The sequence below is a fragment of the Rhinopithecus roxellana genome, chromosome 1 (genome assembly GCF_007565055.1).
Source record: "Rhinopithecus roxellana isolate Shanxi Qingling chromosome 1, ASM756505v1, whole genome shotgun sequence".
Taxonomy (NCBI): Eukaryota; Metazoa; Chordata; class Mammalia; order Primates; family Cercopithecidae; genus Rhinopithecus; species Rhinopithecus roxellana.
This window is the reverse complement of record NC_044549.1, coordinates 183,412,896-183,439,905: the sequence shown is the minus strand read 5'-3', so window position 1 is coordinate 183,439,905 and position 27,010 is coordinate 183,412,896. Positions and strand designations below refer to the sequence as shown.

The window sequence follows — 27,010 nt, the reverse complement described above, 5'->3', positions numbered from 1 at the left end:
CAAGATTTATAAAAGGCAAACCAAATTAAAAAGAGGACAGACTTCTAAGGAAGCCAAGGGAGTGAACCCAGACCCACAAAAAACCCTGCATCCATCCTGAGTCCCAGGAATGGCGACTATGCAGCTGGCTAACAATGTTCCTTCAGCTGTCCTCTCTTGTTCCAGCAAGGCCACAATTACAGCAGACTGAGGACTGGTTTTTCTACGGATCTCAGGAACCAGTAAAATCTTCCTCTGTTGGTCTGAGAGGTGACAGAGTCCCCCAAAAGGTGGCTGTGAGCATTTTGGAAGCACGCTTTTGTGCACATGGGCACCATGTGATGGCCTGGCATAGCTACTCCTCGAGAGCAGGAGAACAGGCAGATCTCAGGTTGCAGCAGCTGAAAGGGCAAAAAGTTCCACCCCGCTCACTGTTTGGAGACCCTCTGTACCCCACTCAAGGGGTGAAGCCAAGATTTGGCTTGCACGCTTTTGGAAAGGGAGCTCTCACCTAAGGCATCCTAAGGCATCTTTGGCTATCTCTAGACTTCGAAGTGAGAGTCTTCCTTTTGAACCTAATGTTGTATCTTTATGGTCCTGGCTCCGCTTTCAGGCTGACATGACCACCTCTAAATGTTTCATCCACAGCATTCACAGGATACCAGATCTGAAATGGACCTTACAGTGGCTCATGATGAAAAGGAGTCAGCCCTGAGCAAGAGTCAGGGAAGCAATGTCAGGATCCTGAGGCAGAGGCAGGGAAGCAGGGAGATGAAGGTCGCCCTTGAGGAAATACTGAGGCACCCTGGTGGGTACACCATCATTTGAGAATCACAGGTACAAGCAAAGTCCCTGTTACCCAGCTGAGGAAGGTAAGGCCCTGCCTGGAAGGGCTAATGTACAGGCCAATATAAATAGAAGCATCCTGTAGATTACGCAGCAAGGCACACAGTCAGGTCATAGGAAAAGAAAGAGAACACAGTAGGGTTGATCCCTCTGAAATCAGTGACAATGGAGGCCTAGGGTGGCCCAGGGAGAGAAAGAAAGAGGAATAAGCAGGACTCTGAATATAGCAGGAACAAATGCCTGTGGCCTAGAGGGGCCCCCCATTTGGGCTGCTGATGGTGGAGGCTGCCCTGGGATATCGGAAAGCAGTGGTGCTCAAGCCAGTGAGGAACCCACAGCTCCCTCCAGCAATAAGTGCCCTGGGCAGCAGCCCAGCTGCCAGGGGCTTGGGCCTCTGCAAACCCTTGGCAGGGTCTTGATCTTAGATTGAAAGCCACATCCACGAAGTGCCCTTTGTACAGCCCGAGTCAGCACTGGCCGCCATTAGAACATAAGCTCCTTCATGGTGCAGCTGCTTCTGTGAACATCCTGGCATCACTTTCCCACCTTGGGTAACCTTGGAGAAGAAGCAGTCTGGTCCATGAGAACTTTGGCCTGGGAGTCCATGTTCGCCCCCAGAAGAACCCCGCTGTGGAGGCAGGTTTGGCATGTAGGTACCTGGGAGGTCTGTTTTCCATGCTTATTGCTGAGAGAACAGGAAGCACTGGCCTTACATTGCAACAAGGGGGTTGAGGGGAGATGAGGCTCACAGAAGAAGCCTTGACAGAGCATAGCACACAGTGCTGGGACAGATTTCTGACGGCATCTGTCGAATTCAAAAGGAGTTATTTAGAAACAGAATGTGTCTGCTGTAAGGATCTGAGAATTCTGTTTTCTGGAGGCAGGAAGGTGGCTCAATTGACCTAGTGAGACCTTTCTCGGGTCCTGCAATGCTGTCATTATACAGATGAGAAAATGAGTCTGATAGAGAACTTTATGTTGCACATTGGTGAAAAGAAATTTTAGTTATAAAGATATTATAAATATAGGTTTATAAAAGAGAGGGGAGGAGGACAATGAGTGAGAAAAACTTTTAAAGATACTGCTTAAAGGAAAACACTTGGGAGATATCCCAGCACTTTGGCCTCTTGGGTTCTGCTATCTTTTTAATTCCCTACATTCATGTTCTATGGCTTATCTGTGAATTTGGTTAACACATTCCCCAGCCACTCAATTGGATAAGATAAGGCAGAAGATGTTAATAGAGAGCCCTCCATCTTTTCCCACTGAGTCTGATTTGAGGATTCATTGACTTGCTAAACCCAATCTTTTCCCTGCATTCTATGTCCTATATGGGCTTATCATCACAGACAATAATCTACCCACCAGGCATCCAGTGAGTACCCACGACAGGTAGACGGCAGATGGGAGGGCAGCCTGTTGCCCCTGGAAACCTGCAGAAAGGTGGCCAAGGCACGGGGGGCTGAGAGGGAACTTGCCACCGGGACCAGCCAGTCTGGCTATAAAGAGCACTCTGAGCATTAGCTCAGAGGCCTGTGGGGGTTAGACACTGGGTGTCTGCTTTCTACTTACCTCGGCCTGTGCTGTAATGCTGGAGCTTATCGCTGTACACAGCCTCTTTGCTATAAGCCCGTTTCCTGCGGATACAAAGAGGTGCTCACTCAGCCACAGGACACACCCACCACTCTGTTCCAGGTACCTCCATCTAGGCCCCAGTCCAGATGGGGGCTCACCCGGGGCATCTCCCAGGATTGGGGAGATTTCAGCCCTCCTGCTGCAGTTAGAGCTCTGGTTGAGCACACCTCACCCCTGTGGGCAGATGGGTCTGCTTTCCAGTCAAGGTCTTACAGAAGCCCAGCGGGGCTGTGGGACCCCATTTAGAGGGCAGAGCTGAAGAGGGCAGAGGCAAAGAGGATGTTCATCAGCACTTAAGCTACATTGCAGAACTGCTTGGGAGGGAGCCAACTACAGGGGTCTGCATGGCGGAATCTGGGCTAACCACTGAAGGCAGTAGCAGCAGTATTAAAAAAATCACAAGGCTTTCAGGGCCAGCTCTTCTGCAGAACTCAGAGTTTCCCTTTCCTCTTCATCTTCTCTCCTGCCAGTCTGCCTCCCTCTTGCTGGCTGCTGAGAGCCTGAGTTCTCTAACTGGAGGATGGGCTATGCACAGGCTTGATGCTCCAGAGGGTCAAATGCAATTTTGTAACTGTCACTCTGAAAAGCCATTGTGTGTAAGGGGGGCTAAAAGTCTTCGTTAAAATGAGGTTTGAGGATGGACACTGTTTACTCATAGCCTTGCCCAGCTCTCATACAATTTTTTTCCCAGCTAAATAAATATCTAAAGCATTCTAGGCTGCTCTTGGATTGAGATGGAGTGATGATTGTGGTCGTGAATGGTCACACCCTATCTGATCCACACAGCCTGGGAAAGGGCATATGGAGAGGGGCTCTCTGGATCCAAGGAGAACAAGTGAGAGTGGAGGACCTACCTGCTACAGACGATAGAGATGGCCACCAAGGACACAACGAACACGACCCCGGCTGCTGCCGATCCAGCAATCAGGGGCAGTTGCTCCCTCAGCTCTGACTTGTAATCATCTAGGTGAGAAAGAGGCATTAGAATCCTTCCCATGTGCCCTTTGCATACAGCTGATACTCAGTGCACGATACCAAAGACATGATCTAAATCTACATATATGTAGAAGACAGTGTCTATGTGTCAGAGCTGTAAGTCTAACCAAAACAAACAGCAATTTTTAAGTTTTAAATAAACAAAAACAACCATAAACAAAGGACAATGCAAACAAAACAGCCGTGACAGAATCTGGGAACTACAGCTGATGACATTCCTGGAGCAGAGATGACTCCCAATCTATATTCCCTCAATTGGAAGGTCTCTCAAAGAACTGTCAGCCATGTTAAGGACATTCCAATGAAGGGGACTTATCTAAATGAAAACCACTGCTGAAATATCTTCTAAAGCATGAAGTTATGAAATGGCACAGAGTCAACAGATTCATTGAGCAGATATTTAAAGAGTATCTGCAGTCAGCCAGCACTACCCCCAAGCACTGTGGAGGATGAAGAAATGCCTGAGAAATGAATGGCCCAGCACTCTGAGTTCCCACTCAAGAAGAAAATGATTAAGACTTCTGCCAAACGTTAGAACCATGCTGAATTATGCAGTGGAATGGGAAGCCTATGGGTCATAGAGGCAGATAGAGCTCATCTAAATCCTGGTATTACTATGTGTAAGCTTTGTGATATTGGACACATGGTTTAGTCTTTCTGACCCTTAGACTGTTGAAAAAAACCAAATCATATGAAGCACATTTCACCCTGTCTGCTCTATCATGGGTGTCCTAAATACTACGTCTCTTTTCTTTAATCTATACAAATCATTTCGCCCAGCTGGCTAGTATTAGTATTGTCCTGGTTATGCTTTCACTGGTGTTTGAAAGAACTATTATCTAATGTTCAGGACCTAGGCATATGGAAGTCAAGCTATTTATGTTCTATTACAATTAGAGTTGCCAGCTATAGCAAATACGAATGTAGGACTGCCAATCACATTTGAATTTCTGATAAACAACGAATAAGGTTTTAGTATAAGTATGCCTGAAATATTGCTTGGGAGATACTTATACTAAAACACTATTTTTGTTTGTCTGAAATTCAAATTTAACTGTTCATCTTATATTTTATCTAGCAACCCTAATGACAATACTTCTTTTTTTTTTTTTTTTAGGCAGTCTTGCTCTGTCGTCCAGGCTGGAGCGCAGTGGCACAAACTTGGCTCACTGTAACCTCCACCTCCCTAGTTTAAGCAATTTTTGTGCCTCAGCCTCCCGAGTAGCTGGAATTACAGGCACACGCCACCATACCTGGCTACTTTTTGTATTTTTAGTAGAGGTGGGGTTTCACCATGTTGGCCAGGCTGGTATTGAACTCGTGACCTTAAGTGATCCACCTGCCTCAGCCTCCCAAAGTGCTGGGATTACAGGTGTGAGCCACCATGCCCAGCCGACAATACTTCTTAAAGTGAGGTTCCCCATGAGCTATCAGAATTACCTGAGCCTGACTGTTAAACATGCCTATTTCCAGACCCCTCCTCAGATCTACTGAATAAGAACCTCTGGGTGAAGAAGAGGGTATCTGCATATTTAACAAACAGTCCAGGTGATTCTAATGTTCCCTAATGTTTGAGAACTATCCTTCAACCATGTTGGCGGAAAAAGATTTCTTTTTTTTTTTTTTTTTGAGACGGAGTCTCACTTTGCCGCCCAGGCTGGAGTGCAGTGGCCAGATTTCAGCTCACTGCAAGCTCCACCTCCCAGGTTTACACCATTCTCCTGCCTCAGCCTCCCGAGTAGCTGGGACTACAAGTGCCCGCCACCTCGCCCGGCTGATTTTTTGTATTTTTTTAGTAGAGACGGGGTTTACACCTTGTTCGCCAGGATGGTCTCGATCTCCTGACCTTGTGATCCGCCCGTCTCGGCCTCCCAAAGTGCTGGGATTACAGGCTTGAGCCACCGCGCCCGGCCGGCGGAAAAAGATTTCTAAGAACAAGGATATTGGTTCTTGAAGCGTCCCACTCTCTAGAATTTTAAAGATGGAAGTCAATTTTAAAGACTGAAGGTAAATTTTCAGTTGCCCTCAGCTGAGAGCTTTCTGTAATATGTGTATTTGCTTTCTGTAATATGTGTATTTAAAATATAAATTTGGCAATAGAAAAATACACAGGGAACCACAATGAAGCATCCTTAACAACGTCTTTATAAATTAAAAACTTCATAATGTAATATGAAACTTGAATGATTTTTTAAAAATTAGGCAGCTACGTCAAAGATCAGAACAGTGTAGCCAAGAGCAGCCCAGGGCCATAGTGGATCTGCCCTGTGTGGAGGTCACCAGTCCACAGTGTGGCCATTGACTCTGGGCAGGATTCCACAGATCCTCCCTGCCCCAATGACCCTATCATCAATCAACCTTTTGACTACCTTCGCTCTGCAGACAGGCCTGCTTTCCCGGTGAACATAATCAGTATCCATGTGTGAACCTCAATCGTTAAGATAAATACTCCCAAATTTGGCCACTTACCAGAACACTCTTACCTCCAGCCCCTCTTGGGTTTGCAACACTTAACTGCCAAATGTAAAAGAAATAGCCTTCTTGGGAGAAATTTGTTACTTCTTGATTTGTCTAGTAGAATTGCCAAGAGACCAGCACTCAGAGCATTTTGAGTTTTGGGCTTTTAATTCTGTGTACCTCCTGATGCCAGAGTGCCTATAAATCTAGACAGTAAGTGAGGTGCAAAGTGGGGGACAGAGTCCTTAAGGAAAAAGAAGACAGTCTGTGTTCTTTTCATACCAGTAGCCTCATTAACCTGAATTAACTGGCTTACCTCTCTACCCCATCTCACCATCCTCAAAATATGAGAGAAAGTTCACCTCAAATAAACTTAAAATAGGTGGCAATGGTTCACATCAAAGCATCCAGGTTAGAAATATTGGGAAATGGTGGGTAACATAAGGAGACAGCTGCCTCTCAGCTTTAAGGCAAGGTCCTCACTCCAGAGTGCCCATGAGCATTTGCTTTTCTTACAATTTTTTCACAAGAACATCAACATCCTGATTTGTATAAGAAACCACCTGATTTTAAACGTTTCCAACTAATTTCAAAATTGTTAAAAAATACAATGTGCATCAAGATAAAATCTCAAGCCCTATCAAACACCCAGACTAAGAGCATTGGCCTAAAATAAAATGCTATATAAGGACAGACTGTTTTATGGATAATTTAATTAATGAAGGAAAAATTGAAAGCTTTCAATTTGGGGAGTCAGGAATAGACTGACATTTGGAAAACTATCAGGAAACAGCTCATAAGTGAATAATAAATATAGATATATAGGTAGGTAGGCAGATACACAAATGGGTACATAAACTATGGTAAATGGCCAGCTAAGAGAGAGAGTGGTGGGCACAGTCAGATAGATACACTTGAGCACAATGCTGAGGCTACTGGGAAATCAGATTTTTCAGAACTATTGATGGGGGTGATCTCAGAGGACTGGGGCAGAGAGTGATAATAGGGAACTAATAAAACCCAAAGGTAGAAGTATGTTTATGGCGATAGACTTTCTGGTCTTGAGGACACCTTGGCTGTTCTCTCTAGAGACATCAGAGCAGGACGTACTGGGGGCCACATGTGAAATTGCTTCAAATTTCTGAGATCCCAGGTGCATGAGACTGCCACATCCCACATTTTGTCTCTCCATTTCCTCCCTGAAGACCTCGGCTCATGAAACTGGACCATTAGCTCAGCTTTCAGACCATAAGCACAGAGGAGTGAAGTGGGCATGAGGGTGAAACAGCAGAGGCATCTGGACCTGGATACAGAGGCAAGAGGGCACACTGGCTCCATGAGACAGGAATTGAGTCTCACTGCTGAAATGCAAGCTCACACATGGCAAGAGACCCTTCAAAGGCAAATCCAGTCAGATGTTGGGAGAGAAATGAGCCAGACTTCAGGAAAATCTACATGGCCCTACTGGGAGGCAAACCATTTGAAGGGAATTCCACTGGAATCCAGCTGGAGATTGGCATTTTGGCTAGTGCAGCATCTTTGGGGCTACTTTTTCTCCCACACTGCCTGCCCTGTGATTTTGTCACTGCCCTCCCCAACCCTTACCATCTGTCAGAGTCTGGAAGCACATCTTGCCACTGAATTTGCCGTAGCCAGCAACAGTGCGGGCGCGCACCTGTACCACATATACCATGCCAGGCCGCAGCCCATCAATCCTTGCTGTGTTGGTCTGACTCCTGGCCATGGAGGAGTTGAACTCATTGTGTTCCTAAAAGAAAGCAAGGGAAAGGGTCACCATCCCATTCCTGAAGGCTACACCCCTAGCCCACTCCACCCTGGAGTACTCAGGCCCCATTAGTTCTTGGTCCTGTAGATCTGCTAGAAGTTGTCATCAGCTCCAGGCCATTCCTCTGGATGGGGACAAGAAGTCTGATCTGGGCCAAGGGAATGCAGGGATTCAGGGTCAGGTCTGGACTATGAGGTGGCCACATTCTGAAGAAAGAGGCCCAGGGAAATGGCTGAGTGCTCAGGGACTGGCAAAGAAGCTTTAAGTCATTCTCTAGTCCTCCTCCCCCACGGTTCAGAGGTGAAATAACATAGCACATCCAGCTTTGCAAAATCCCCTCAAGTCTCTGACCTCAGCAGAAGCAAATTAGGCAACATCCATCTGCCCCCTGCTGCCTCTCTTTGTCTTGCTTCTGCTGAGTTGTCCTGTTTTCTCCCCTGACTCAGGATCTCCCTAGACACTCCCCGAAGTGGCTGTTCTATATCACTTCCCTTCAGTTCCTTCAAGTGCGCAGGCAAAAGGCTTTGTGTCCACTCTGCTGAAGAGGTAGAGGCCACTCTGTACTGCCCTCCACATCTACTTCTGCCCTTACCTTGCCCTGTGTCTGGGTGTGCATCCCCCAGCTACTTCCTGCCAGCATTCAGAGCGGGCATGTACCTTCTTCCTGGAGAGCGGCCCCTGTGTCCTCATCCCCCCACCTACTCAGGATCAGCCCCATTCTTCTGTCGGTCACTCTCTCCAGCACTTTCTGTGCTGACCACTATAGTCCCTGTCATCTGCACACTTGGGTCCTCTGATGTGCAGAGAGTTGCTTCTGTTTTCCAGAAGCATGACTCTTTCGCCCATCATGAGTGCCCTTAAAGGTGGCTTTTTCTCCTTGCTGCTTACCTTATTAAACACGTGATTTGTGCCTGGACTTTTGCAGCCTCTTGTCTTTCCTGATGTTCCCCATCTACCCCACCCAATGCCATGCTTCTTTTCTTAAAAACTATCATCATGCAAAGGCAAAACTCTTAAATATAAATTCACAGGTCCTTCATGCTGAAGTCAATTCCAATCGCTCACATTCCCCTAAATCCGGGGACCACATCTTGGCCAGCAGGCATTTGCTTAGGCTGTTTTCTTTGTCTAAAATGTCTCTCTCCAGGGCTCCTCTACTCTATCCAGATTGCTTAAGCCTATGTTTCCCAAGGCCTCCTCTCTTGGAAGGTTTCTCTCACCAGTCTGGGCTGTGGACTCTACACCACCGTCATTCCAAATCACACCTCACCCCAGCACCTTCTTATATACCAGCCTGGCCTCTAATCATTTTCACATGAGCATATCTTTTGTTTGCAAAGATTCTGGGTTATCTGCAAGTATGCATGAACAGAAGCTTGAAGCCTGGGCCTGTCTTTGTCTGCACCGTGAATCCTAGAGAAAAATGGGGATCTAGTGAAAATGAAGAGCTTGGATCACTAGGAGGGAGTGATCCAAGTCCCTGTGTTTCCTGTGCAGATCTGGGGTACTGAGATGAGTTCTCGGCACAGTGGTTCAAGAAGCATGCTTTACAAATTGTAAATTGCATTCTCAGTAAAATGACAGAAGAAAGAGAGTTGAGCTAGGATATAGTACAGTGATAAGAAATTCCCATTGTTTAAAATATATAAGGAATATATCTTACATAAATATATGTAAAGAATACAGCACAGTGATAAGAAATTCCCATTGTTTAAAATATATAAAAGCCTACTTTGCAAAAACAAAGATGACCTGATGTGTATTTACTCACTCATTCCTTCATTTGGCCAGCCAGTTACGTTTATGACACACTACTATGTCTGGGTGCTATACATGGGCTGCAGGTACAAAGGCATGGTCCCTTTCCTCTGGGGATGTAACATCTGTGGGAGGACTGACAAATAAACAGAAGACGACAGCAGTGTTGACTGAGTGAGTTGGCAGAGAGCAGTTCAGGGGATTGTGGGGGCACAGCAGGGGACTATCCAGCCCAGACTTCAGAGGAGATGCAGAGTGACTCAGGGAAAGGGTGACCTGAGTTGAGTCACAAAAGATGAAATAAATTAGCCACATGGATGAATGTGGAGAGTGAGAACAGAATTAAACATGCAGAAGCAAGGCCTAGAGGAGTTCAGGAGACTGCAAGTAATTGGCATATCTGAAGTGTGGGTGGCATAGAAATGCACATAAATGATTCAGAAGCAATTGTGAAGGACCACAGGTCCCAGGTCAGCTCAAACACACAGTTGAAAGTTGCAAAGAGGCCCATTCTCACTCTAATGAAGGGGATGTCTACTGGGCCCTGGGAGAGACTGCCTGCAGAGGAGCTGCCCACCCACTATTTGATCTATTTAAACACAAGGGGATCCTCCCCACCACCGATCAGGGATTCAGAAGAAAGGCTGTCCACTATAGAAGGGATGTCATCCAGAACTTTGATCATTTCTATTTTGACACAGTGCAGATCTGAGGTCTGAAACTATGAAAATCACCAAGTCACCTTGCAAATAAGAATAAAATTCCATTGCTACAAAATCCAAGCAGCTGCCTGACTTCTCTGGTTTTACTAGAATCTGCTGAAATCAGGAGCTGGTTGATAAATGTGAAGCAGTGACTGGATAGCTGTTACTGAAAAACTATTTTAATACATCACTGGTATTTGGTTTGTGAGGACCAAACATTACTCCATAATCACTTTATAGTCCAAACATTCTTGAAGAAGTTCAGTGATTAAAATGAATATTAGCTCTTGTTCCCCACAAAATCATTAATCAATTTCAGGCAAATCAGTAACAGCCATGAACAAGTTACTTTTTTTTTCTGTTGGTTGCTTACGACTGATTATAAGTATGTGGGAGACAGAGGATGCAGGATGGAGAATGCAGCTACTGAGGGCAGAGACCATGTTTCCCTCATTTCTCCTTCCCCACCCCAACATGCAGCGCAGTGCTCGTACCACCTGGGCGCTCAACAACTCAATGCTAAATGAATAAATAAACAGTACACTTCGGTCCAGTTATTTGAACCAATTGATTGAGCACAAGATATTGCCAAGGTCTGAAAGAATCTCTATGAGAAGATGATCCTAAAATTTGAAAGGTAGGAATTCCCAAGGCCTAAACCAGCCAGTCCTAACCTATAGTTATTATGAAGAGTGAGTAACCATAAACGCTTAATCATTAAGACAGCTGAGAGCAGATGTAGATGCTCCTCCCATGGTTTGCCTACAAGCGCTGACACCAGGAGTGAAACGTGCTACGCCACAGTAAACAAGAGAGAATGATGAATGGAAATGTATTAAAATGGGGAAGGAGATGAACATGGGAAAGGCTCCGGGAGTGTCATCAGCTCGATGGCATCTGAGCTCTCTATTAATGAGCTGGTGGAGGAAGCAAAAGCCTCATCAATTCTACTCATAGAGTGAAACTGAAAGGGGTCCTAAGTGCGAACCAAGGGTTATGTGGAGCAGAAGACCCATGGAAGGTTTTCAGGGGTTACAAAACTGCCCTCATGGACCAGCTACCTGTTCAGATAAAGTTCCACTGGCACCCAGCCACGCCCATCGATTTGCATATTGCCTATGGCTACTTTCCTGCTACAAAGGCAGAGTCGACTATAGCAGTTGGGGCAAAAACCATATGGCCCAGAAGCCTAAATTAATTACTTTCTGGTTCTTTATAGGAAAAGCTTGCCGACTCCTGGTTTAGATAAAGGGGTTGGGGCTTCCTTGTGGGGAGAGGAGATGGCACAAGATGAAGAAATAATGGGGTTTGCTTCTTTGGACCAAATCCAAGACACCCACTGCACTGAATTCTATCTGTGTTTACATCTTCTAAAGACCAGGATTCCAAGGCCACACGGAGTAGATAGGCAGATCATTCTGTTTGCAAGTATTTGGATTTATTATTAAGATACAATCTCTTATTTTGGGAGCCACATTAATTTTGAGATCCTCAGCATCAGGGGTGCTTGCATCCATGCTCCTATCAAGCTCAGAAGTTTCCACCACTGAAGTATAATAAAAATGTGTAAAGTTCTGTTCCTGTGACTCCCTAGCTATGACCTGTGTTGTTACGGGTAAGTCATTTAATGTTTCTATGACATAGCTCCATCATCTATAAATTGGCTATATGTGTTTTCAAGTATACACTTTTTTTTTCCTTTAAGGTTCAGAGCTAATAAATCTGTGTATATCTGGCACATAATAGATACTCAACATACGATGAATTATCATCATTGTTTCAAAAGGCCCTCATGGGCTAACATCTTTCTCTTTGGTCATCCTAGGAATAGTCAAAGCAATGTAACAGACTTTGTAGCCAAGCACTCCATAAGTGAAGGAGCATTCCACAGTAATATACCTAACGGTAACCAACATTTGGGCAAATAACCTGTGTTCCCAAGGAAAGCATTCTCTCCTCTGGAGTGGGGACAATAATATGCTTCACTGAGGCGTGGAAGCTGCTGCAGGCACTGGGCTGCTGCGTATGTGTGTCTGTTAATAATTAGTACAAATTACTAAGGAGCAGGGAGGTAGCCTGAATGGGAGAATAAGCTGCTTTTATAGCATAAGAAGTTGAGGTTAATTACAGTTTTCAAGGGAAAGCTGTAAGGGGAAAGGCAGTGGAGGAGCTTGGGCTGGTTTGGGAGGAAGGAGCCAAGGCACACAGGCAATGGGCCTCGTGGCTTCAGTGCTCAGCCTGTCATTAAGCCTTTGACCCCTACCCTGGTTGCCTACTGAAGTGACTGCTCTGGGCACGGCAGATGAGGAGAAGGAGTATGTGGTCTCTAATATATTCTCCCCTCTTCCCAGCACCACCAACTGCTGCAGGGCAAAGGACCCAGGCTCATTTCCCAGCTGTGGGACTCTGGACAAGGCTTTTGTTTTATTAACTTGTTTTCCTTTTAAAAACTTCTTTACCCATAGCAATGATACTAACATTTACCACATTGGCGTGTGAAGAAGAAAGTAGATAATGTTTATAAAATCCCTGGCACACAATAGGTGCACACTGGGGAGAAATTATTATTATTTTTCTGAGATGAGGTGTTATTTCAATAGAGCTACAAGCTTATGTGTGTGGGAAGGGGGACTGGGTGGACCCTTGTTAGGTCAACTCTGATGACAAAATGAGACCATGTGGTCAGTTCGTCCAAACACATTGTTCCAAAACATGTTAAAAAGTCAACATTTACTTCATTAACTGACAAAAAATATCTAGCAAGTAAGAGCCCTAAATCCAAAACGGATTAGATATAACAGATGCTTATGAATTCAGCTGGTTTAAATTATTTCCAATTCACTGAAGTATCTGAATCAACTCTTTATAAAACCCAATATTCTCTAAGTAGAATAGAATGCCGCTTAATCCTCCACCTTGCTTGCAAGTTCGGCTCTAATGGCTGAAGGGCATACCTCCTTACAGACTAGATTGATGATCCATCTAGACCTCCGCTTTCAGGGAGGTAAACTGCTACCATTCTATAAATGTGAAAACTGTGACCTAGAGTGGTTAAGTAATTGGACCACAGCTCCACGGCTGGTTAGCTGCACAGGGCACTGGAAACTTCTGCTTCCAGTGCAGTCATGTCCCACTATTCAGCACGGCCTCCCTGTTGCAGGGCTGTAGGTCTCTGTTTCTGATCCTCTGCTTATTTCCACTGACCCACTGCAAGACCTCACCCAGGCTCAGGACTTTCTTATCTAGATATTGACAACTCCCAGACGGACATCTTCACCTAGTCCCCTCCCTTGAACTCCAGATGTGCACCTCTTGCTGCCTACCCCACATCTCTGGCCATTTTATAAGCATTTTAGACACTGAGCTGAACTTGTATTCCTGTCCTCACATCAAATATGCTCTACCCACAGTGATCCCCTACTCAGTCAGTGCCGGCTACATTGTTCTAGTGGTTCAGGCTAAAACTTTCCCATGCCAGAAATCCAACTTGCTGAAAATCCTGTTGGATCTGCCTTTAGCTGACATATCTGGAAATCAACTACATTTCAACAGCCCTCTGCTTTTACCCTGATTCAAGCCACCATCATCCTTGCTAATAATGGTAGATCTACCAGGCCCTGTTCTTAGTGGAACAGCTTAAATGATCTGTCCAAAATATAAGTCAGATCTTGTCCCTTCTCCGCTCCTCAACCTGCTGTAGCTCCATATCTCACTCAGTGGAAAAGCTCCAGTGTTTTTGTTTGTTTGGTTGGTTGGTTTTGTTTTGTTTGTTTGTTTTTTGACAGAGTCTTGCTCTGTCACCCACGCTGGAGTGCAGTGGTGTGATCTAGGCTCACTGCAACCTCCACCTCCTGGGTTCAAGTCATTCTCCAGCCTCAGCCTCCCAAGTAGCTGGGATTACAGGTGCCTGCCACCACTCCTGGCTAATTTTTTGTATTTTTAGTAGAGATGGGGTTTCACTGTGTAGGTCAGGCTGGTCTTGAACTCCTGAGCTTAAGTGATCTGCCTGCCTCAGCCTCCCAAAGTACTGGGATTGCAGGTGTGAGCCACTGCACCCGACCTAGTCTTTAAGGCCCAACATGATGACCTCCTCTGGTAACCTCTCTCATCTGTCTATTACTTCCCCATTTGCTTGCATCACTCCAGCCATGCTGGTTTCCTTCCTGCTCATTGAAACACCAGTCATGATCCTGCCTCAGGACCTTTGCATAGGCTGTTGCCCTTTCCTCTTCCAGATAACTCCTTCACAACAGTCTTACTTTCTTCACATTTACTCAGATCTTACCTTCTCCAAGAGGCCTATCTCTACCCCTCTATTTAATTCTTCAACCTGCTCTTTCCCAAGCCGGACCCTCCTGATCCCATTTACCCTGCTACTTTTTTTTTTTTAATTTTTTCCTCTATGCTGCTCATTTTCTAACACACTACATGATTTTCTTATTTGTTATGTTCACTGTTTATTGTCTGTTTCCCTCTGTTAGAAAGTAAGTTCCTCAAGCGCAGGAATCTTTGTCTGCCTGATCACTAATATATCCTAGAATAGTACCTGTCAAATAGTTGACAATACTTATTGAACAAATAAGTGAATGAATAGTGTGTTTTTACAAATAACGTGTTGGGTTAAATCAGAAGGCACTATACTTTCCTAAGATTTTTGCAAAGGCTGCAGTTTGCCCTGGTTAAGAGGGAGGCCAGGGACCAGTTCCACCAGGCACCATTTTCCTTTTCTTGGCAGCACATACCCCACTGTCATCCCCAGGAGCAGCTGCTAAAGGGTATTCAAAGAAAATAATATATAAATTTCTATTTCTGTTAATTTTTATCTCATTCTTTTGAATAGGCTTTTAAAAAAACATTTTACATGTTTTTTATCCTCCACAAATATATTAGTGCAGTAGTACGTGCATATAATTTATAAATAAGCTTATTTTGGAGGTACACAAACACTTTGGAAAACACTGATCTACTAAACCACACACTCGTCTGAAGGTTTGGGGACCCCTGGCAGTTTTGTGGCATCTGCATTAGTATATCAAAGACGTGACTGGAAGAATGGGACTGGTCCTTCCCAGCCAGTGAACTATCCAGATTGCAGGATGGTGGACTGGAAGTTTCTCTCCTTAGTTGGCACAGAAAGTGCCTGGGCTTTGAACAAGACTTTTGCCAGGGCAGACCTGGAGAACTCTCCCAGGGACCTTCTGGCCTCTGTCACCAGAATCCTCCCTCCCTCAGCAGCCTATCTCCTTTGTGCCTTCAGCTAGCAACCATCCATGGAACAGTGGCTAGCCCTGGGTGTTGCAAGCTTGTAGGCAGAGCTGGCTCACCTTCTCATAGTACCGGATCTCATAGTCCAGGATGATGCCATTGGGCTGCTCCGGCTGTGGCCATGACAAGGTGATGCTCCTCATAGTGGCACTGACTTGGTGCATGATGGGAACGGTGGAGGGGGCTGTGGAGAGAGGAAGAAACAGGGTAGCTGAACAGACACTCAATTATAGGGGAAGGGCCATCTTCCAGAGGTAAGGAGGGAGAAAAATGGCATTCAATTTGAACTCTGCCCCTTCTTTATCATCAGCTGAACTGGATCTGCAGAACTTCTTGTGGGTTTTGCAGAATCAATGGAGTTTGGATAACAGAGGAGAGAGAAGCTAGCATTTAGGAGAGGAAAGTATGTGTGCATGGGAAATGGAATGGACATAGGACTTTCAGAGGCAGCAAAGCTTGACCAAAACAAGAGACAATTGAAGGAATCAAAGGAAAAGACAGGAGGAAAGGAGGAACACTGTAATGTTTTTGAGAAGAAGGTGTTGAAGGAACCTCAGTCTTGCAGTTGTGGGCTAAGCCATTGCAGAGATGAGAACCTGGGGCAAGAGATGATAATGAGACAGTAGAACCAGTTGGTACAGAATTATTGTACAACAGAAAGGAACATTCTAGCAAACATCTCTTCCTGATACTTCAAGTTAGATTTTATTATACTTTAAAAGAAAGAGAGGAGGTATCTCTCAAAAAGACATGAACACAGACCAACAACAGAGGTATAGTCAGTTTTCCAAATGAGGGCATTTCTAATAAGGAATTCACAAGTATAAATGAAGAAATGATAAACAAATCAAATCTTTGGAAACAAGATAATTCCAAATCTGAAAAGTTGATTCAGAAATCTGTTTGGAAATAATATTACTTATTTCCCAATTCAACATTTTTTCATGTGGTGTAAGTAAAATGAAAACAGTCTGGAAATAATAAATGAGGGCTGTCTTTCTAGGGGAAGAGGCAGGTAATGGATGAGGCTTCAATCTGTGCTCTGCTCAGGGGCTGCTCCGTTTAGTCCTGGCACTTCTGCAGTGATGAAGGTCTTTTCCTCACTCGAACTCCACTTTACAAAGGTTTCTCTGGGGACCACAGCTGAATGACATTTACTATCCTCAATTCAAGTTAACAGATTTCCCTCAAAGACCTGGAATTACACAGCACAGCTACGGGGTCACAAGGGGGCTGCTGCTTTCTCCACTATGCATTGGACCCTCAGTGAGTCCCTACTACGTGCAGCCCCTGGGGGAGAGGATGCAGAGCACTTGTTCCGAAGATGCTTCTAGTCCAGGAAAGCCATAAAGAGTGATAAGTGTGATAAGGGCTCAGAGTCAGAGTGTCCTCTGGGACCTTGAAGGCAGGTATGCCCGGTTCCCATTAGAGACCTTGTGGTGTCTGTGAAATGCACCTCTCAGAGTTCCTAATCCTTGAAGAGTAATTAACTAACAGCCCCAGTTCCTGCACTCTGCAGTCCATTACCATATTCACACAGAGGCCCTGATTCCCACAAGCTGCTCCCAGCCAATGACTGGGAGCACACACAGCAGGCTATAGCACTTCCTACCCTACCCAATCCTCCTTCCTTCCCTCTCTCCTTTACAGAGATCAGACCTTTCTTATGATCTGATGGCTCTCCCAGTCTCCTCCAGCTACCATCTCATTTCTCCAGTAAATCTTTCATACATCTAATCCCATCTTTGTGTCTGCTTCATGGAGGGTCTGAATTAATGTAGTTTTGATTCCCCCTACAACTTCCTTGTCAGGAATTTGCTGCCAAGCTCCTGCTGTGCCCCCAGAGAGGGGAGACTTCTTGCATCCAGGAGCTGCTATTCTATACTTGGGTAAGTCTCACCAATTTACATATCTTCCTATCTTTATCTGAAAGTTATCTTCTTCCCACTGGTTTCCATTCTGCCAACTGAAATAAGAAAGGATGTTCCCCCTCCCACAAAATGTCTTGTCAAATATCTAAGGAAACTAGTTAGATCTTCCTTGAGTTATTCCTGCTGAAAAAAAAAAATAGTCAAATATTTTTCCCATGACCATTACATGCCACCCAAGATGGCTCTTTTCCAGATGAGACCAAGTTCCCTAAATTCTCTCTAGGCATGAGGCTTGGAGGTGAACCCAATTCTCTTTCCACTCTTTGAGCAGCAAAGATTAGAATAAAACTAATATCTACCATGACCTGTGTATTATATATCTATTAATATGACCATTAGCCTTTGGATGAAAAACATGTCCCTGCCGTTCAGTCCTGAAATGGTAGTTATATATAACCTTTAGGTTCCTCCATGGTATGCTCCTCATCTTTTGTCTGTAGAGTTGGCTTTTGGCTTTGACTATGAGAATGTACATGTATCTCAACCTTTATGGTATTAAATTTGACCTATTTGGTTAGTAAGTGGAAATAATTTCTTACCGTGATTGAGCCATCAAGTGTATTTTCTCTTGCCTCCAACTTAGTAATATCTATAACCCAGGTTAATTAATTAATTAAACATATTTATTGAGCATCTGCCATGTACCAGTCACTTTTTAGGTTCTAGAGGCACCACAGTGAACAAATAAAATTTCTTGCCCTCATAGAGCTTACTTTCTAGTGGGGGGATTCAGCAGAGACTAGAGCTAATAAATGAATCATAAGCTATGTTAAAATATATTAAGTACAATGAAAAAAATGGAGCGGGGAAAGGGACACAGGATGCCAGAGGTGGGAGGTGTGTGGTCAGGGAAGGCCGCCTGAGAAGCAGATATAGGAGCACAGGGTTGAAGGAGGGGAGGGAGGGAGCCGAGAGGATATCTGGAGCAGCCAGGACAAAGGGGCTGATCTAGGGGCATCAGGGAGTCAGTGGGACCCAGAAGAGAGGAGTCCGTGGGGGCAGGACCCTGAGGGACACTAGAAGGAATTTGGCTTCTACCCTGAGCAAGCTGGGGAGCCACAGGAGGACTGTCAACAAGGCACAGTGATGTAATCTGACTTATATGATACCGTCATCACTCTCTGCTGTGTTCCAAATAGAATGCAGGGGCCATGTAAAAGCGGGAAGCCGATCATAGCACTGCTGTAGTAATATACCTGGGAAACAATGGCTGCTGAGACCTGGCCTGAGCAGTGCAGTGGGCAGATTCTGAATCTATTTAGAATATTTCCAAGAATTTGGGATGTGGAAGAAAGAGAAGAGTCAAGTGACTACAACGGTTTTGGCCTAAGCATCTGGAGGAATGGGGCTACCATCAACTGAGATCAGGGAGACATTTCTAGAAGCAGTTTGAGAGGAGAGACCAGCTGCTCCACTTCAGACCTATTAGATTTGAGATGTCCAAGGTGTCCCAGAGCAGAGGCTGAGTACCAGATAGGTGCATAAGGTCCATGCTGGAGACCAATTGGGAGTCACCAATCTTTCACAGATATTGAAATCAGTGGAACTTACAGAGATCACCAAGAGAATCAATAGACAGAAAAAATTCAAGATTCAGAAGATGAGGAGAAAACACTAAAGAGGCCTGAGAAGGAAAGACCAATGAAGCAGAAGAAAAACCAGGAGAGTGTGATCGCCTAGAAACCAAGTGGAAATAAGGTGCTCCCAGGAGGAGAGAATACATTAAATGCTGCTGCTAAGTCAGGTAAAACGAAACTAAGAACTGAGCCCTGGACTTATCAACAAGGCTTGATGGTTAAATATGTGAATGGCCTGTGATGATCTTTCCCAACACCTTGCAATCACAGGACAGAGTCATGGGGGAGGATAAAGACAGTTCAGGGAAGGCGAGGCAGTTTTCTGGAATCAGTCCAGATCATTTGAGGATCCCAATGGGTCCACAAAGACAGGGTGAACAAATAGCTCCTGAGAGCTCTTTCCTTCCACTGCACACCATGACTCTCAGGCTGCCCTTGCAGACCTCTGTGGAGGCACAATCTACATGTTGTGAATCACATCAGTTTCATAGAGGATTTCAGAGTCCCTCTGTCTTGAGAGCTGAAATATCATGTATTTAAAAATGGAAAGATCAATGCTAACAGCCTGAGGATTTTGCTGGGCTTGGTTCTTCTCCTTGTCTCTACTGTCTGGAAAGCCATCATTAAAAACGCAAGATATTTGCCAACCACTGTGCCAGTCCTGTTCTAAGCACTGGGGACAGAAGAACAAGTAAGAAAGTCACAGTCCTGCACTTTGGGTCCTTGGAGTCTAGTTGGGGTCAGATGGTAAAGAGGCAAGCACAGGACAGACTGATCCAGAGGCAATTGACTGCAAAATCCATGGAGAGAAATGCTCCTGTCACTACACATGGTATGGACCCCCCAGCAGTCAGCGGCACATGGGTCTGGGAGGAGCTGGCAAAGGGTGATGGCCATCCCTGCCTGCATTTCTCACATTCACGGCAATGACTTAAGGGTTACAGGCCCTGTGGAAGACTGTGTGTTTTCGCACAGGTCATTCTAAATTGTTTACATTTTATTGTGATGGGATTTAGCACATGGGAGAAAGCAAAAATGCATTTCTTATCCTGCCTGAAAATCAGGGGCAGCTTATGTTCAGTGCTCTGCCATCAAAAATCAACTGCAGCGATAAATTTGGTTTTTCCCTCTCCAAGGGCAAATGCCGCCTCTTGATCTGTTGCTTTATGTGCTATGAAAGTTTCAGACAAAACAGAAAATAATAAGAATGAACTCTGGTATTCACTCAAACACCAACTTCTTCTAGCAAAACTAAAGCTAAAGATTAAAGAGGATGAGAAGATTAATTCAAAGAAGCATCCCCTTTTGCCCCCAAATACAATGGTTTTCACAGTAAGTCTTGGCTAGCTGTCTTTTCTCCATACTCCTCAGATGAAGGGATAGTTTGATTGAACACCTGAAAGCGTCTCTTTTTGGCAAACACACACAAAGCTTTTGAATAAATTAAACATTCTACTGAGAGAAAGAAATGAAAATAAAGAGTTCACAAGATTATTCAAATTTAGCAAAGAAACAAATATGGACCCTTCTTCAGAAAAGGTAAGGAGAAAGAATTAGTTTAGGGTTACTTGGAAAGAAGTTGATGAAGGTCCAGGAAAGATGTGTTAGGTGCAAAGAGGTGGTGCCCAATAAATCCAAATGGAATCAAAGGTGCCCTGCACCCTTTCTTAGCAAAGGAAGAGGCTGATCCAAAAGAGAACAGGGACCCAAAGAGGAGAGCAAAGAGCAAAGAAGAGTGTCGTCAGACTACAAGGTAAAATCAACTAGGGTTCAAACAGAATCAGAACCAGAGTGTTGAAGAAGAGAGTTATAGCCAATAATAAAAGGCCTTGTAAATGTGTCAGAAGCAGAAAGACTTAAAACATCACTGGTCAAGGGGCTCCGGAATGGAGCAAAAAGCAAAGGCAGGCTGAGTGAGTGAATCCTTTGTCTCTGTTTTTGCTACCAAAGACTCTGGGTAAAACTTACTCCCAAATTGCTTTTAAAGCAGACAGATCCAAGATAGTATATCACACACAGCAGAGGAAGAGCACAGACTGTTCTTGCCTGAACTGACAGAGGAGATGTGAATAAATCGCAGGGACGGGATGGCCCTCGCTGCAAGTTGTGAAAGAGCTCACAGATGATGTGGAACAAATGTGGGCCCAGACTGGCCACTGACCACTGGCCACTGCCAGTAGTATCGAAGATGGGGCCTGGCAGACCACCAGACAGCCCTCCATTTGTACGAAGGGCCCCAAAGGGAACTGTGGAGTCCCAGGAGACTCAGGCTGGGTCTGAAACGGTGGCATGACTCTGTCTCAAAAGTTAATAACCCAGACTCTGGACCCTAGAGTTCTGATGTGCAGGAGTTTTACTGTCATATCACAGGTTCACCTGGGTCATGCATTTTATGTTTATGACATTCCTTGACACTTTAATTCAGTTACTGATTCAGTTATGTTCAAAGGTTTCTTCTTACTCATTTTGCTTTCCTTATTTGATAGGAGCATCCTCCTCCAACAATTAAGTGTCTCAGATTCCAAAAATATGAGATTTACTTGATGCTTTTTTCTAGGACAATTACTAAGTTTTAATACATTACAATGCTTATTAAAAATACTTCACAACCTTTTAGTTGATTTTTGTGCCGAAACAATTCTGTCAACAGTTTTAACCATAATCAGTTTTGGGACCTAACAAATGATATAACAGTTCACTGTGTTAAAATTAATGCACATACACTCAGACTTCAGTTGATCGATTGGAGTAAAATGTTTAAAGAGGTTATAAAATTATGAAACTCAGATTTCAGAGTTCAGCAAATCTTAATTAAAAGGGAAAACAGTGTTGTGAGTGTGGGTGGAAATTGTGACAGGGACAACCTTGCTTGAGGCCATCTCTCACCAGCTCTAGGAAGGTGCAGGTCACAGCTGAGCTGCCTCTGCCTTAGCTTGGGCAAATGCTCTAGCAACTCTTCTAGGAGGCAAATGCTGTATCCAGTGACAGGTACTTTCACATCTAAAATTCCCAAGGAGACCCATACAAAGAGGAGGCCGTCTGCCTCCCCTGCACAATAAATCATGGGTAGGCAGGGTAGAGTAGTTTTCCTTGGCTCTTCCATACAGTGTGTGCGTTTGGGGGGTGTCCTCCCAGTGACCCCCAGAGTGATGCTGCTGCCCCAACCTGCACAGTGTGCACCTAAGGCTTGGTAACCACTTTTACCCTCATTGGGCAATGCTTTGTCTGGGAGAAATGCTCCTCAGTCGAAGAATATTTGGGTTGAAGAATCATCCTTCTATAAACATTCATACACAAGTTTCTGTGTGGACACATGTTTGTATTTCTCTGGGGAATCAACCTAGGATTGGAACTGCTGGATCATATGGTAACACTAACCTCTTCTATTCTCCCTAGAACAGCATTTCCCAGCCAAATCATCCTTGGACTAACTACCTGTGATCTATAGCACAGACCATAGCTGTGAAGAAAACGGGTAAGTTAAGGAATAGTAGGGAGCTTAGGGCCCAGCCCAGAGCAGCAGAAATTAGCAGAAATAAAGAAGGGCTATTGTCAGGGCCCTCCAGGTGTTGCAGAGACGTGTGTGCCTATCCTGGCTCTGGCATTTGCTTATTACGTGATCTTGGAAGAAGGTTAACCCAAGGCCTTGTCTTCTTTGGGCCTCAAGTTCTTCAACTGTGAAACAGAAATATTAATTCTTATGTTATTAATTTCCCAAATGTTCTGAAGATGTTCTCTGTGTGGTCTCTTGCTCCTTTCAACCAGATCCCACCTGCCAGGCTGGGGACTTGGCAACCACCCCAAACTCTCCTTCTGGCTCCACTGCTGTTCACATAGGCAAATCAATCACTGGGCATCATTCCCCAAGGTAAATGTAAAAAGTGGGATCCAGTGACAGCCTCAGGTATTTATCTGATAAATATCTTTGAGGGGATATATACATGTCGACTAAGCCATGGTGGATGTGATAGATACAAATGGGCTTGGAGAAAGGGAAAACTAGCAAAGAGCTGGGTTCCCCAGAGGCTGGAGTAATAAATGCTCCAGAAGAGAGCTGGTTTCCCCTGAACATTTTGAGATAACCTGAAGCAACCTAGAAAGTAAGTGATAGGGTGTCTTGTCCCTAGGGAGAAGGAGACCTGGTGACTCTGGAGAGTGGATAAGCATAGCCTACCCATCTAATGGTACAGCTCAGGCCCAGGAGCCCCCGATGCTCCCATGGCCCTGCCACTGCCTCTCCACAGGTCTCGTCACCTGTATCTCATTGTGCCTCATGTACTTACTGTCATAACTCTCTTGTCCACCTCTAACTCATTCATTTCAAACTACTCTGTAGCCATATTAATCTTTCTAAACTCAGTTTTTCCTTTGTTACTCCAATGCTCAAAACCTCCAATGGATCCCCATTGGAAAAAGCCCGAATTCCCTCTTAAACATTTAGCAATGTGACAGCCACTCACCATTCCAGACTCTTTCCCACTGTTCCCTCTCAGGAACTTGTCACTCTTATCTAACTGCTCTATTCACCATATCCAAAAAGAGCTCATCTTTTGGAGTCTCTTCCAAGAAGGCCATTCCCTGTGGGCACCTCTTTTCATGACCCTGCCGGCCTTTGAAGGCACAGAGGGAGCCACACACTGCCCCACACTGCTTATCCTTGCCTGGTCACCCACCAGAGTGCCCTTTCCTGCCTCCCAACCCAAAGCCCCTTGGGGTGTGATCTCCACATTGGGACACAGTGCACTGTGATCTACCTTCCGAGGTGCTCACCTCTGCTCTCCATCACTGCAATAAAGTCTTTAGGGAAGGGCCATGTTTTTAGCCTCTTCACAGTGTGCTAGCACATAATAAATGTTCAACAAAAATTTACTCTTATTGCAATGATTGCGGGCTTTTCTCTAAAGACCTCTGACGTAAAAGGAGTCAGAAAATCCCTTCGTTGTAACAAACATGAATATTGGCCTTTGAAGGAGCATGAGGTGGAAAACGGAGCCAGGGTTGTGATTTGGCAGCTGCACCTCACAAAGATCATAGAATATGGTAGTCACAAGGGATTAGAGACAGAAGTTCTCTGTGGCGTAGATGAAGAAACCTAGCAGGTTGGGTCCATCCCCATCTCACTGGGATTGTTTAACTGTAATGTTACCCTAACATTGGCCGTTTTCTATCTTTTAAAGCTATGAAATCCCTTCTCTAAACAGAGTTCTCCCTGAAGCATAAAGTGTGAAACAGAACAATTCAGAGCTGCTCTGGGTGAATCAGAGCTGCTAGGGCCTTGAAGCCAGTCCATTTTCTAGCGCCCCAACCCAGACTCTGTAAGGTTTATAGAGAGACCCAAACAATGCTGAGCAGTCTCCAGAAGTCCCCTCGAGGGACTTCTGTGAGATCCTAGAAGCTATGAGTGATGGGGTTGGGAATGAAGGATTGGGCTGGCTGGCCATCTTTTTTTTTTTTTTTTTTTTTTTTTTTTTTTTTTTTTAATATACGAAACACATCCCATATCCAAAAACCAAAGTTTGTATTTAAATGTCAACTAAAGACTTCCGGCCCTCTAGTACTCATGACCAAAGAAGAAAAATTTGCAACACAGATGAACTATGTTTCCTCTGACATTTCTATTCTAGGAGGTAACTTTGCTGAAAAGGTCCTGCTTAGATAACTGGTTTTCCTACTGTAGATGAAAACTCATTTCATTGCACAAATATGCTTGAATTTTACATTAGAAGACCTGACTCATTAAATATTTTTGGTGCAGTAACACTTCTGGTCAAAGTAGATTAAACAAATAAGCAATTAACTTGGAGACTGGGTATAAATACAAAAGCAGAATTAATTATCCTTCTCATTGTTTTCCTCTATTGTGGACATTGGTTTCTTGTTTGCTTTTACTCTGGGCTTTGCCTTGAGATGTCTCTGACATTCGCTTCCTATCTTCCTCCCTACCCTGGGAGTCACCTGGGGAAAGAGGACTTCCTTAGGTGTGTACCCTGCTCCGTGCTGTTACAGAATTCTGGCTGAATTTGAGATGTGAATGGGATAATAAATGAGGGCTTCAGGCCCGGCCTTCAGTCTCACACCCCAAGGCAGGGAGCCACAGGCTCCTCCTTCACTGGTCCATCCACTAAGGGTTTTTCGGTTCCATGTCAAAGGGGAATGGGGGGGTGACAGGTGGCGGTTAAGGGTTGGTGGCTGATCTGGGAATGTGGGTTTATAGCAGTGGCCCTCATTTATGATATTACTTTTGATGTGTATGTGTTTGGGGGTGGGGTGGCGTTCTTTATTGGGATCATACATCTGACTCTGTAAGTTCTCAAGTTCTCTGTAAGTTCCAGAGTCAGATGTTCTCAAAATCAGCCTCATCTGGGAACTGGTAAGATAGGCAGACTCCAGAGCAACATCCTAGACTCAGTGAATCAGAAACTCTGGGTGTGGGCCCAGCAATCTGTGTTTTAACAAGTCTTTCACAGGAGTCTGACACATGCTCAAGTTTCAGAATTGCTTGTCTAGAAACCTAGAAATCAGAATGTTAAACTTTGACGGGGCATCTGAGACCATTCAGTTTTGGTCAGCTCTTACAATTTATAGATTATAGCAATGAAGATGAGAGAGGGGAAAATGACGTCCCTAAGTCCGCAGAAGGTTAGTGCAGAGCCAGAAACAGCTGGGCCTCCTTTCCCTGAGACCAGGGTAGGGCTCCCTCCTCACAACTCACGCACTCTGCATTTCCAGAGCTTTGAGGAGGCCAGGCATAGGGGTGGGGGACATTGAGTTACATCAGCATCACTAATGGATGGGCACTGCCTTCTGAGACCCCTTGTGCCCTCAGGGAGATCAGGGGTCCCCACCCATGGTGGAAGTGTGCAGAGCCCTGTGCCTGGAGGAGGAGGCAGGCTGCAGTGTGTTCCTGGTGGCGCCTCTGCCTCCTGGGTCGCTGCAACCTAGCATTTTCCCACAGCTCCTCCTCCCTGCTGGGGGAATCAAAAGGTGCCTTAGAAGGTGCTATTTATGTGAAAACTATAGCAAACCTGCACTCTGTGACCCTGCAACTGTGGGAGGCTGTGGAGGTGTGTGTGGAGCAGGATACTCTTCAGGCAGGCATCTAAGCACTGTGATGGCTGCTGAGGACACAACCATTGGTACTCACATGTCAGCTGGGGCATGTCACAGGGCTCTGCCTCCCCTCAGGTCTGCCAGCCTTTCCCAAGTGTGGGGCAAGAGCAGAGCCCTGGCAGCTTGGGTCTGTTTAATGATTGGTCATGAACGGCAGTCCACTCAAAACACTAGCAGTGGAGAGGCCACAGGAGATACCCCATCACAGGTTGTGTGGCCCTGTTACATCTGGCTCTCACCCTCACACATTCAGCCGAATCCCTAATGCAGCTGGAGGACCCACCACTACCACCGTAAGGCTGACATCACTGCCACCAACACTGGGCAGGGGAGCTGCACCTGCAGTCACTGTGACCATCCTCCTCCAGACCTGGAAGTCTGAGTCTTCTGGCTTGAAGGTTCAGAGCCCCTCCTCCTCAGAGCAGCCCACCAGGCTCCACAGGCCGGCTTCCATCCTGCTATGCCCACTCTTTAGCCCCTTTCTGGACATCACCAACCCCATGGAGTTCTGGGTCTCTTCTCCTTGATTCTGACTTTCCCTTTGACTACTGAGCACACCCCCACCCTGGGCCCTCCATTTACAAATCAGGAAACTCCCTTGTACCCACCACCTTCCCTCAGAGCCTTCACTCCATGTCTGCATTAAGGAAGAGCAGCTGTCCCTCGAGGACACCTTTGCCTTGCAGGCCTCTCAACTCGTGACAGTTTATGATTTTGCATCTAGCACACCTCAGGGTCAGGAAGTGGGGTGTGTCATCCTTGCTCCCGACTGTCTGTTTCACACCATCAATCGCCATCTCCTGCACCCTTCGCAAAAATGCCATTTGGCTAGACCACCACTCTCCAGGTCTTAGGACCACCATATACTCCCTCCCACCATCACACCCCCATTCATTGGAGGCATGAGCTTCTGTCTTTGTCTTTCTCTCTATCCTGAGCCTTGCCCTCCTGTGTGTGACTTCAATG

General features: G+C 45.3%; 1 protein-coding gene across 1 annotated transcript in view; it reads right to left on the bottom strand.

Moving 5' to 3' along the window:
• EPHB1 (EPH receptor B1) overlaps window positions 1-27,010 on the bottom strand; it is a 445,762-nt gene that overhangs the window by 83,702 nt on the left and 335,050 nt on the right. The window contains exons 6-9 of the mRNA XM_010364833.2: window positions 15,486-15,610; window positions 7,519-7,681; window positions 3,315-3,423; window positions 2,398-2,462 (exon numbers count right to left, since the gene is read on the bottom strand). Of these exons, the coding sequence (XP_010363135.1) occupies window positions 2,398-2,462; window positions 3,315-3,423; window positions 7,519-7,681; window positions 15,486-15,610 (462 nt within the window). The remainder of the gene's footprint in view (window positions 1-2,397; window positions 2,463-3,314; window positions 3,424-7,518; window positions 7,682-15,485; window positions 15,611-27,010) is intronic.